Raw genomic sequence first — 12,895 nt, 5'->3', positions numbered from 1 at the left:
CTCATGCAGGACTGTGGGCAAGTGTGCATTCCTCCTCACAGTGCAAGACCAAAACCCGCAAAGGGCTGGTTTTCATCCACATATCATAGTGAGATATGCTTGGAAATACTGGATAAGCCATTCAATGTCCTCTACAATACGCTGAGTCAGTCTATGAAAACGTTTTTCATAACAGAATTTAATTCTCTTCCATTTATTCTTCCCTAGATTACTACTGTATATAGCTGGCGACTTTAAATTCTGATGAAACCAGCTTAAAACGTTCAGCATCAGAGGGAGAGGCTAGTGTGTGTTTATGGGCCCCTCTGGAACAAGCTTGTCAGATTCCTGTTGAAATCAGCCAAGGACACAGGACATTCTGTTCAAGCTACTGAAGGGGAACAGAATCTCTTTTGTGAGGGTGGAAATTTAGCCTTAAGTTTCAATTAGTAAAGCCAAGGATAATCAAAGAAAACAGCACAGATAAGCACAAAGGACAGCAGGATATGAAAACAACAAGGGGAAAGTACCAGGAAAAAACACTTCAACAAACATTACAAAAACTAACCCTTTAACAGCAGTGAACTAATTATTAACAAAATGTAACTTTAACGCACTCTTCCATAAAAAATAAATGTAAATGGTTTTTTTTAGAAACAGGTCCTAAGTTCTCCTGGAATGAGTGAACGAGGTTCACACTTTCATGCTGGAATTCGGTGTCCTTCATTAACGACTTTCTTGTTCATTCTGCATTTTGTTCATCTTAGCCAACTCTGAATGGAGGTGATAAATAAATATGAACCTTTTTAGAGCAGTTACAAAAAAATTGGGCCTGGGATAAATCAAAAACTTCATCTTAACACAACCAATTGCAAACCCGGTAATAAATGGAGGTCTGTGCTTAGCAGAAGCATCCTGCTCTGTCCTGCTCTGTCCTGCTCTGTCCTGCTCTGTCCTGCTCTGTCCTGCTCTGTCCTGCTCTGCCTCCATGAACTCTGCAAATGCCGGTTGTGTCAAAGTGTACTCTGCACCTGACATCCATTTTACCACACACAGACGCTCAATCGGTTCACCTGAATAAGCATGGACACTCAATGTCTTCGCATCAAATCTCACAGGAACTGGTTTCAATATCTGTAAAAAAAATGCCAGTGACATCAGTAATTTACTTTTTTAGTAAATTAGGTAAATTACATCAGATCCTTTAACATTGTCAAGTCTGGCATGTTCATTTTAGTACACTTTCACTGTTTCTAATGACAAAAATACTGATAAATACAAACATTTGAATAAGAATTCCGTAATTTTAAATATTAAATAATTACTTATCAATTTCTTTTACACTGAATTCATACCGAGTCATTTCAATTTTACATATACTAATCAGAATAAAAAAGTATTTATTAGATTCTGTTAACAATGTCTAAATAAACTAGTAATCCATACCTTAGGATTGTCAATGATTGGAGTCACAACAAGGTCAGAGTCAGTATATATTAACTCCTTAATTCTGGAATTAAGATCATTCAAGTTGGTATCAGACACGCTATTCTGTAAGAGAAAAAAAAGTTTGTATGAGATGGAAAGATATCATTGATGTTACAGACACAAAATAAAAAATACCCAAGACACTGCTTTCAAAATGAACTGTTAAAAATTTAAAAATCTGGAAACATTCCAAAGTCTTATCATTTTTTTTAATGTTGTACAAGGGAGCCTACGATACAAAATAAACTGAAAACGAGAGGATATCTTTTTCACATATTTCCATCAAATGATGCCAGAAAGACAATAATTTGAGCAGATTCTTCACACTAAAATTAATGTCAGATATATAAATCCATAAACATCAACAAACAGCACCATCAACATATTATAAGATGTCATTTAAATGTTCAAAAACATTGGTCAAAACAATCATTTTACTACCCTTTTTAATAATTCCAAATCTCTAATAATCACCCAGTAAACTTTTCTAGAATGTCTTATACTTTACAGTGAAATTGCATAAACACTACACTTCGTAAGAGCTTCCAGTAGTGCCGCAAAAACGGATACAATAAGCACAAGTGCAAGTTATTTGGGCAAGTCAATTTTCAGTTTGTGTTGAATTAGAAAAAACTCTTCTGTCCACATTTAACAAAAAAGCAATATAAATTATATCCATGTAGTCTCCTTAAAAAAACAGAAATCCTAAAAAAGTCAAATTGATAACTGACCCTTAAATATAAAAGAGCCAAAGGGTTTAAATAGTGATGATACAGTGTTTATATGATGCAATATTAGAATTTTAGCCACCTTATATACTGAGACTCATCAGAATTTATTTATGAAATAATTCAAACACGTTAAAATTAAGTGCAAGTACACTTCCAACACAAATCTTTTAATACAGTCCAAGTGCAGTTCCCCTTTGGTGCAGCAGAGGGCGACAGCCTTTTAGCAGCAACATCCACTGTCGGAGTCCAGGTGATCTCTGTGTAGAAAGTACACTAACCTGCATTTTGGGTGCCTTCTGTACAGAATCTTCCACTGCAGTGCTTGTTCTTGGTGTCGGGCGTGAACTGTTCAATTAAAACACCACATATATGCATGGGTTTTGAAAAAAAATATTGATTAGCATTTTGTAGCACAGAGGTATGTGACAAAGACAAGAAACAAGCACTTCATATAGTCTTCAGGGAAGTTGGTTTTACACTTTGGTTTCACAGGAAACCAAAATATCTATTAATTTTTCCAGATCTAAAGAAATATCCCCTTGACTGACTTTATTCAAATATTTCAATGGGTCAGGTCAACCCGAGCACCGATCCAGCAAGTTTTGCATGTCACCATTAAATCATCAGCTTTCAAAAACAATGTCTTTGTGATCATTGAAGGTTTTTAGTTGTCACAATCAACTATTGCCAGTTCCAGAAAAAAGGAAACAATCAGAAGAAGTGCATCTATTTAAATCAGGTCTCCATTAATGTATTATTTATATTGCTTAAATAATATAAATAGAAAAAAAATTCAGAAAGCTACTCAACGAAAATCAACATATTACACATGTAGAGTAGCTTTTTTTATTATAACCTTCTGGGTGATAAAAACCGAGGGAAGATAAGAATTCACTCTTCATACCTGAGAAGAAAAATGGACTCACTGGCATCTCTGTCAAGACCACTCTTTGGTCTGAATTCAGCCACATTATCTGTAAGATTAACAGTAATTAGAAAACTCATCAAGTTAGCACACAAATTGATCATATTAATGTTTTTAATATTACATCATCATTGCAGTTTAAAAATCTTGACTGTACACAAACACTGAGAAGAGGGGTTAACAGCCCTAGAGAAACAAGAACACATTCTTTTCACACCAATGAGTCTTTACAAATCTACTTCTTAGAATGTAAGGGGCATGCAAAAAACAAACCACAGCAATTAAAAGTGTGTAAAACACAATACATAATAAGACACAAAGTTTAATAAGACCCTATACCTTGAATTTCTGTAAAGAGGTTTTGGCTGTGAAAATCATTAAACATTATCATAGCTGCTTTCAGTTTTTCAAGCATTAATTTTACTTGCTTTACTACGCACAGCAAGTTGGAGTTTTACAGGTCCCTCCAAACTTGTCTGAAATACACACCGCTCACAAAAGGTAGGAAACGTGACGCACTGAGAAGCTGAAGGAGATCCATCCATTCATTTTCTAACCAGGGAGTCACAAGGGAGCCGGAGCCTGTCCCAGCAAGCAACACAATGCGGGATACACACACTGGACAGGACGCCAGTACATCATTCTGCACACACTCACACAAACACACACACGCACACACTCACACCACGGTCAATTAGCCTCCCAGAAGCTAATCCTACCAGTATTCGTTTGGTCTGTGGGAGGAAACCGGAGCACTCAGAGAAAACCCACAGGAAGAACATACAACCTCCATGCAGACAGCACCCCGGGTCTGGAATCGAACCCAGGACCCCAGTGCTGACCACTGCACTGCTACACCACCATGCTTGAGGGAGGTAATATTCTTCGCTATTCTACACTGTAATTCCTAGATTCAATGATGCCTGTGCATCTACGGACAAATAACTATTTTTGTAATTCAGTACATTTGTGTTTCCTAACCAGGAAGGTGCACTAAAATTGGCAGGTGTCGATCAAGTTGATCAAGTGATCAAGTGCCCCTTGGATCTTGAGCAACTGTGATCTTAGGAGATCTTTGGAGAAAAGCGTCTACCCGATGTATGAATGTAAAGGTAAGTTTGATTTAGACTCTTAGTGGTGTTAATTCTTATGACTCATCCTGGAGTGCTCAGATTGATAGGGGATCAAAAATAAAAGACTAAGATACTAAGAATATACGGATATACATGTGGGCTTCTAGATAAGAGGTACACAACTCATGAGCCTTAACCACATCACTTCAGCTGGCCTCGACAGTTCTTTGTTCTGGACAGAAACGCGCATCGGCTGAATTTGTGTGATCTCAGCTGCATTGTGATGTCGGTCTGGAAGACCCTCATCGTGTCTTGTGTGCTCCACTCAAGCTGAAAATTACAGTAGAGATCCACCATAAAAGGAGAATCGCCTCTCTATTCAGGGATGCAAAGAATTTAGCAATTACAGTCTAGAAGAACAAACAATATTGTTTTCTCCCCCAAGCTGTTCTGCACACAATGTCTCCAGACACATGAACTGCGCATGTTAAAGCCCTGGCCACTGCCTTCCCCAGAGCATTACCTAATGTGTAAGACTTGTTTAACAGCTGGCTGCTGTCCAGGCCTACTCTTGATCTCTGCAAAGGGAGATCAGCAGGGCTCTCAGGTAACACTCTGCAGGGGAGAAAGCTTCCACTGCCTTCTGAGGTGCTGCTGTAAAAATATCAGAAGCAATATTAAAAAGCACAAACAGTTTTCGATGTTGTGTAAAATCAAGGCATAGCTCAAACTGTAATGGTACCATATGGGGTATAATGGCAATCTAAAACTAGTCTACAGTAGGTTCAGAAATTTTTAAAAATGATCACCGATTTAAATCCATTGTTAAATCAAGGTTACATACTTCCATTTGAGCTAAGAAAAAATACAAGAAAATGAATGAAGAGTAGAAAATGAAGACAAGTTGTACAGGAAGCCGGTATCAGGGGGAAAAAGGATTTCTCAGAAATACAAGAAAAATACCACGCAAAGTAGAAGAAACAAGTTGGTGTATAAACTGAGCATAATGCATGATTCATTTGGTCAACTTGGAAAAATATTTGGGTTCTGCAGTCTCAACTTCACAAATTTAAGCTGAACATTTTTTTTTAATTTTGAAGTGGTTTTATTATGTACTGTACATTAACGTAAGCCTTTACTTAAAGACTAAGACTTTTTGTGATCTTGTCTTTTATCAGAATTCTTGACTATTTGTAAAGGAGCATTAAATGTATTTTAGGCAACAGCTGAGCCTATCAGTTGTCATGCTATGTTGTGAAGCAGAAGAAAAGAATTCCCAAGTCAGGAGAATTTTTGCCAAGAAACAAATTCTCTCCCAATTACAATGCTCTCTGTTCCCACAACTCAGAATACTGAGTACAACCAGTACAAAATCCAACCACCTCTGTATCGCATAAGAGACTGCTCTTGTTTACAGTACTGTCAGTGAGCACACAGTCTCCACTGCTGCAAACCCAAGAAGGAAAGCCACATGCCAGCACACAGGTGGGATGTGAGATTTCTTTCCATTTTTCACAGGGCTGTTCCTATTACAGTTTATATAATGTCCAAGAGCCTAAGAAGTAAAAAGTGCATAAAACATGCAGCATGTTAGGTGTTATACATTGTAAGAAAATAAGAGATCACAAATGAAAGGCCATTAAGACCATCTAATTCAGCTGGCAGATTCCATTAGCAAGACACCTGAGGTGGGAATGATTCCCAGTAAGTGCTGGCCTGCACATGCAGAAAATATAAAGGTCAACAAAGCATTGTGGCAGTTTCTCTGCTGTCACAGGATTCGCAGACTGTAAAATTGATGTTCTGGATACACACTTCAAAGTGAATGGTAGTTTGTGCTCTGTACATTAGAGATGTCATAGCGTGTGCAGGATCCTGATTAACAAAATTAAGAAAAATTTAGATCGATTTTACTAAATACACTTGTATTTTTCACCCAAAAAAATCAGAGCTGCAAAGCTAAAAGGTTAACTTTGAAAAAATTTGAAAGTATGATATGCCGTGTTAGAATTACACAGCAGGTTACGCGAGATTTGGTGTAGCAAACAAAAAAAAACATTTAAAAAAGTTCAACAACAAAAACCTGAGCACCCATCTCATCTGAAATGTGAACAATGCTGAGGATATGAAACTACCTTGAGCAAAGGGACGGATCTTGCACAGAACTGTCTTGGCCCCTGATAAAAGCTCCTTTCCAGAACGGGTGTTTCAGTAAATCTGCCCAATTTAGCCTGTTAAGAAAAAATAATTTAAATCAGACATTTTCTTAGGCTAAGATCACACATATTTATTCTTGTTGTAAACCTTTTATGTTCTTAGAAGCTCCACTATTTAGATAGCATGTACTGGTCCTGTATACTTAAACATTGTGCACACTGTTTAAGTACATTTAAGCAACTAAATGCAAATCAGCAATTTCATGAAATAGGCTGAGAGTGTAAACTGTCACACCTGTAGCAGACTAAGGAATTGAAGGAAGGTACTCACCTTTTACTGGGATCTTTCTGAAGCAAACCATCTAACAGACTCTGAAACTCGGGGGTAGGTTTGGGGAGGGTCACACCTTAACACAAGCAATTGTTTACATTTAACTGCACAGAATTCGTGTTTAAGCAGCTCAGAGAGATCCGATAACATTCCAGTGCTTTCTTACTTTGTAACCCACATCTCATATTGTAAGGATTTTACTGTTAATGTCAACATAGAACTGCTGGTTCAGTCTAGTGCTTTGTGATCCAAAGTTATAATGGCATGTGAAATAAAAGAACATTGTACTGTCCTACGTTTTGCACTAAAGCTATAATTTAGGCTTTTTGAGAAAACTCCCAACATCTCATTTTACCATGTCTTCCAAAACCGTCAGCTGATTTCACAGCAAACCATTCTGTAAAATGTTAATGCCTCAGGATCTCATATGAAACCTGTTATTCGATAAGATGGATGGAAAACTCTGTTACAGAGCAATTACAGAGCAATCTGCAGCCTATTCAATGATGAGATTTAAGGAGGAAGACTTTTTAAACAGTAATTAGATATTCAGATGCAACGCTCGTTACCCTTTGTTCGAAGGGGTGGTGGATCTTCATGTAAAATCAGCTCGACCAGCTCTGAAAAGCTTTCAGAGAAGAACGGAGGCTTTCCTGCAACAAAAAAGGTTGCAAGAACAAGTTCATTTTGATACATATTTCCAGGCCGAATGCCCATCATGCTGGAGGCCAGGGGACTCGGTGTCTTCTGCCTCTTTTTCCACCCACATTCACACTTCTACAGTTGGCCTAATTACTTAATTAGCTGCATAACTGCAACACTTCTAAAACGATAAGGGTAACTGTTTAATTTTACCACCCTTTTCCGAAAAAGCAGAAGATACAAGGTCCCCCAGGAGCATGGAACGAAACCGCTGCCCGAGAGTAATACAAATTTGTGTTGAAGTACATGTGTATGTATTATTGTCTTGTACTATATATCAGAAAAGCAAAATACGAATAGCTAACCTGAAAACATCTCATAAAATATGCACCCCAAGGCCCAGAAATCACTAGCAATGCTTGAATCTCCGCCCTTCACAACTTCTGGAGCTGCATACATTGGAGATCCTACAATAAATAAGCACACAGGCGTTAAATATCAGGAATGCAACAGGGTACTGGGATGGGATTCAGGAATACAGGCAAGATGGTTTAAAAACAGATGAAAAGGCTCTTGTGTACTACACATTTATTTTACAAAATGCAGCACTTCTGCATCGTGTAAAACCTCCTGAAGCTTACCTGGGACAAATTTTCATACATTTTTCTGGAAAACTGTGTTCAAATTTGCTTGACAAGCATTAAAAAGAACATTACACATAACCTTGAATTCTGTTCTTGATGTTTCTTCTTGGTGTGCTTTCTCCACTATCTCCACCACCTTCCTCAGACACAACTAAAGCAAAGAACTCCTCAAGGTTTTCTCCTTCTGCTTTAGACAAGTAGAAATTAGAATACTTCAGCGTTCCCGGTCCATCCAACAGAATCTGCAGGAAATGGTATACTGGTTAAATTAATTTTCTTACCTACATTTTAAGTTTACATCTTCAAGATTCAGCTCAAATTCTTATTTTTATTTTTACTAGAACATTTATAAAAGTATAAGTGCAGCACAATTTTGTCATCAATGGTAGAAATTTACATTCAAGACTACAGCCTAATGCAGATTAATGTTATGTAGAAACATTATTTTTTTGCACATATTAAGTTTGCTTACAAATACCAAGAACGTCTTAAACAAAAATCTCACCATGTCATTGAATTTACTTCCAACATATTTAGTTCCCTGATGTACTGCTTGGTCAACAAATATGGGTTCCAATTGTAATTGTTTAAATTTCTGAAGACAATCACAATTTAGGCAAACAGGTACACTCTCTGCAGTAAAGAATAATAGTCTGTAAACTGTATGGTGCTGTACTTACAAAAAAATCTTGTTGCCTCTTGGAGAAGTCCATGGTACTTTAACACCATGTCTGCTATGGTGCATTTAAGTGTTGAAGCACAATTAACACAGGACAAAAAATCACCTGAGGCTCTGAATTTTATACCAAGATGGATGAAATTGATATGACCTGAATCATATATGATCATATATTAATAAATGATCATATATTAATAAGTCTGACAACTGAAAAATACAATCACCAATATGGAAAAGGCTAGTCTAAAATGGCTAAAAAGTCTTTATATGTGAAAAAGATGGAATAAGAAGTCGTAAGTCTTCTCCAGTAGCATTGCGATTGGACAAAGGGGGTAATTAATATTCATACCAAGAATCCACTGCAACTATTGCTCTTACCCTATCCTATTGATCACACCCTATATTAGAAGAGTGTTCATTCTAATTATTACTGAATTATTTAGCAAATGTTCTATCCAAAGCAACATACATTTGCACTCATACAACCAGGAATTATACGGGAATATTTTGGCAAAAATCTACAACTTTTCAGTTATTCACTTTTTGACATCTTGGGTACCCTACCCATATGACATATAGCAAAAAGGGGGCAGGGGGCAATTTAAAACGTTTGACAATCAGATTGATGAAGAAAAAGGGTGAAAAAGGCTGATGAGCTAACCAGAAATGAACAGGCAGTGAAATCATCTTGATAACTCTTACTGATACCTTTGCAGGGGTGATGTCACAGAAGACGATGCCAAGCTCATGGATGTGTTTCAGGCCTTTCACTAAATCAATCCCAAACTCCCGCACAACATCTTCTTCCAGACATTCATCCTGACTAATCACTGCTTCTAAGGATCCCCCTGGAACAGAGCAAAGGTAGCGAAAAATATTAACTCCTATAAAAGAGAAGAGACAGTCTCAAAGCAATAAATTAGGTTCACAAAACCTCACTGGCTATAAAACTATTTTATTCAATGAAATAAAAACTGAACAGCCCCTTGGGGATGAATAATGTATTTGGAATTTAATTGGAGTTTTATTCTAACAGCTATTAAAATTGCGTAAGAACATAGGAAAGGTCACAGACGATCCATCCAGCTCATTGGGTTTTTAGTAACTTATTGATCACAGGATCTCATCCAGCTGTTTCTTGGAGGAAGCCAGGGTATTCAGTTTTAAATCCAAATCCAAATTCCACCTGTGTATGCTGATTCATGTTTCTCTGGTTACTCTTGAAGAAGTCCACTGCTTCTGAAGATTTCGAAATTGTGCACTGGCTGCTCCCTCATATTCCCAAATTGGGAGAAGTGGTTAGAAAACAGATGGCTGGAACTCATTGCAAACAAACATCTCCCACCCTCACTCCAAAAATGTAAACAAGTGGAAAACACCTTCTTAAACCGAAAACTGCAGGTTCACAGGCACTCACCTGTACACAGCTCAACCACAAGCCAGAGGTGGTTGCTGGTTTCGTACCACTCATGAAAAGAAACTACATTTTCATGCTTTATATCATGGGTAAGACGTACCTATGGACATAAAATAACACAGAACACAAACGTTAAAATACAAATATTCTTTATACTAATTCCCAACTCCTAAATACACTGTTTTAAGTGTTGAAAAATTGAGCACTAAAGACTCCATTAACTTCACTTTCATTATACTATATAATGAAGGAATCTGTTATATATTGAGAAAATCACGCTTGTAAGGTAAATGAGTGAGAAAGGCTGTGAATCATATTCATGTACGGAGGCATGCATGTCTGAAAGTATCGAACAGCAATACTAGTAATTTGTGACAGATTCAAATTTGAACTTTTTCACCACAGACAAGCATGCAGTTGGACTTTTAGAAAGGACTTTTTTAAATAAGAAAGTACAATAAAAATATTAAATCTGTGTTCTGTTGTATACACTACTCTTTGCCTAGTCACACAGAAGTTTTATTTCACAACAACAATGAGGTCTAGCTCATGAACTGATGTTCAATACGTTCTGTCAATAAAACATGACTTTATATTGCATCCAATAAGTTGAAACATCAGACAGAAAAGAGAAAAGTATTAAGAAACTATTAAACGTATGTGGGGGGTCCCTGTGTGTCACCTACACAGCACATTAGAAAAGCCTGGTTTCTAAATAATTATTATTAAAACTATTTGTCCCAACAAAGAAATTCTGCAACAACTACACCTAAAATACTGTGGACAAACATGGATGAATGTTTAGATTCTAACAGCCAAAATATTGTTTCTAGAATTGTTTCTGTTTTTAGAGTGATCCTTTACTTGTTCCTTAAAAGTATACATATTGTACAGAAACAAACTGAATAAGCTCAAATTGATTTTTGAGTGTAATGATTCTGTTTTGTCTATTGTATTCAAGTAATACAGGCAACATAAACGTAACTAGTTTTAAACAAAAAACACAGGAACAAAAAGTAGGTTTCTAACACTAATTGGTGTACACCTCAAATAAATCTGTCCGACTGTGAAAGAGAACTGGGCAACTTATAAACCTTCAACGTATTGGTACACTATAAACAGAGCTTCGAACAGCGAACATGAATGTGTTTGAGTGATGATAAGGTTGCGAGGTAAAGTGGTATCTCCTGTGACAAAAGTCGCTGTCACAGTTTGTATCCTACCAATAATTTCATCTTTTATCATTGAATAAATCCATTTTCAAAAAATGTGCCTCCTTTTTGTGTCTGTTCTTCGTGTGTTTGTGTTTTTGCTCAGTTACTCACGTGGTTAGTTATTTCAGCCCTCTTTGATTTGTCGCTGCAAATGATGGCAACAAAATTAATGCTGCCCTTCCTCCTCCCCTTGTACACGACAGACTTGCTTCCTCGTCCAATTTCTTCGTAAAGAATGAAATTTTCCATCCCTGGGAACGGGAGTACACGTTTACAGTCACTAATATACCGTACATGTTGTTACTGGAGTACAGACGTAGTGCATTCAGATACGGAAAACCAATACATTATGATACAACAGCTGGCAATCAATTAAAATATAATTTATGGTAGTGCATGGCACAGATTACTTTAGAATTACGTCGGAATTCTTCACCCAAACACTTCATTTTCACCATGTGAGCCAAGTGACCCATAAACTAACTCGACTGCTGCACAAGATTAAAAACGCATGAGTATCAGATGCTTTCCGTTATGCGTTCTGAGCCACGTCTTAGTTTTGTCTCATCTTTGTCTTTTGTCCGTTTTCTTCCCAAACTTAAAAACATACCAGAACACCTGCAAAAACATTAACCCGAACCTCTTTAATTGCACGAAACATGGTGAGGAACATAATAAAACATTTAAGTGACTCTTTATATAATTTATTAAGCCAGCCATCAATGTCTTCTTCCTAATATGCAAAATTCCACGTAGACAAAATAAATATTTTATGCAATGCTATTCCCTTAATTATTTACTAACTATAGCAAAACAATATACCTTTTTAAAATCTCAGGGAATACGTTTTCATTATTGAATGACGATATTAGGCTTAACGACTAGATGGAAAGTTCACTATCATTAGACGGCAGTTCTAAAACTGAACTACTGTATCTTCCAAAATTCAACTCATCGCAAACTCCGAATAAACTGGCATTAATAATGATGATGAAAAACAAACAAACCTCCTCCACGCACGACGTGGATACTCCCCCCAAAATCTAAAAAAATAAGGGCAACGCAAATATACAGAAAACTTGAAGTTAATGCTAGAAAACTGCACACTAGCCGATTATTTTCACTCCTTCAAACTGCACGCACTACCGGAAGCACCGTTGGCACAAACTACTGAATAACACTAGGGGTGACCCAAAAACCACTCGTCCCAAAAACCTACAAAACTTAAGGATATGACAGAAAAGCTATACATGTTTAACTTCAGTGAAAACAGTATACGTATTTTTATAAATAATAGAAACATTAAACATTATCTTCTTGATCTGTTCTCTATTTTCTAACTTTAGTACAACCCACTTCTGAGCCTTCCCTCGGTCTCTAGGATACGGGCGAGGACGCCAAACATGACCAAAGCGTGGAAGAGCTCGTACTGTACATTTTCACTCGTCCTCTTCTGATTTATTTCCGTTGCTTCATTTGAAACCATAGAAATCTGGATGTTAGTATCGGAATCACACATTTAAGCATGATCCCTTTTGTTTGACATAAATGTAGCTTGTTACATTTTACATTCAGCCCTATAGAAATACAGTACTATTGTAAATGAGGAACGCGAT

At 37.0% G+C, this 12,895-nt stretch overlaps 1 protein-coding gene across 1 annotated transcript in view; it reads right to left on the bottom strand.

Annotated features, from left to right (window-relative positions):
- The window catches only part of ulk4 (unc-51 like kinase 4), a 112,489-nt gene extending 100,114 nt beyond the window's left edge, over positions 1-12,375 (bottom strand). The window contains exons 1-14 of the mRNA XM_088928437.1: positions 12,287-12,375; positions 11,391-11,530; positions 10,066-10,165; positions 9,357-9,496; positions 8,049-8,211; positions 7,691-7,792; positions 7,253-7,336; positions 6,684-6,759; positions 6,332-6,427; positions 4,720-4,850; positions 3,103-3,172; positions 2,477-2,543; positions 1,426-1,530; positions 1,053-1,113 (exon numbers count right to left, since the gene is read on the bottom strand). Of these exons, the coding sequence (XP_088784563.1) occupies positions 1,053-1,113; positions 1,426-1,530; positions 2,477-2,543; positions 3,103-3,172; positions 4,720-4,850; positions 6,332-6,427; positions 6,684-6,759; positions 7,253-7,336; positions 7,691-7,792; positions 8,049-8,211; positions 9,357-9,496; positions 10,066-10,165; positions 11,391-11,528 (1,333 nt within the window). The 5' untranslated portion in view covers positions 11,529-11,530; positions 12,287-12,375. The remainder of the gene's footprint in view (positions 1-1,052; positions 1,114-1,425; positions 1,531-2,476; positions 2,544-3,102; positions 3,173-4,719; positions 4,851-6,331; positions 6,428-6,683; positions 6,760-7,252; positions 7,337-7,690; positions 7,793-8,048; positions 8,212-9,356; positions 9,497-10,065; positions 10,166-11,390; positions 11,531-12,286) is intronic.
- Positions 12,376-12,895: the final 520 nt, after the last annotated feature.

Source organism: Atractosteus spatula, chromosome 12 (assembly GCF_055471065.1).
Source record: "Atractosteus spatula isolate fAtrSpa1 chromosome 12, fAtrSpa1.hap1, whole genome shotgun sequence".
Classification (NCBI taxonomy): Eukaryota; Metazoa; Chordata; class Actinopteri; order Semionotiformes; family Lepisosteidae; genus Atractosteus; species Atractosteus spatula.
The sequence above is the reverse complement of the archived record's forward strand: the minus strand, read 5'-3'. Positions and strand labels throughout refer to the sequence as shown.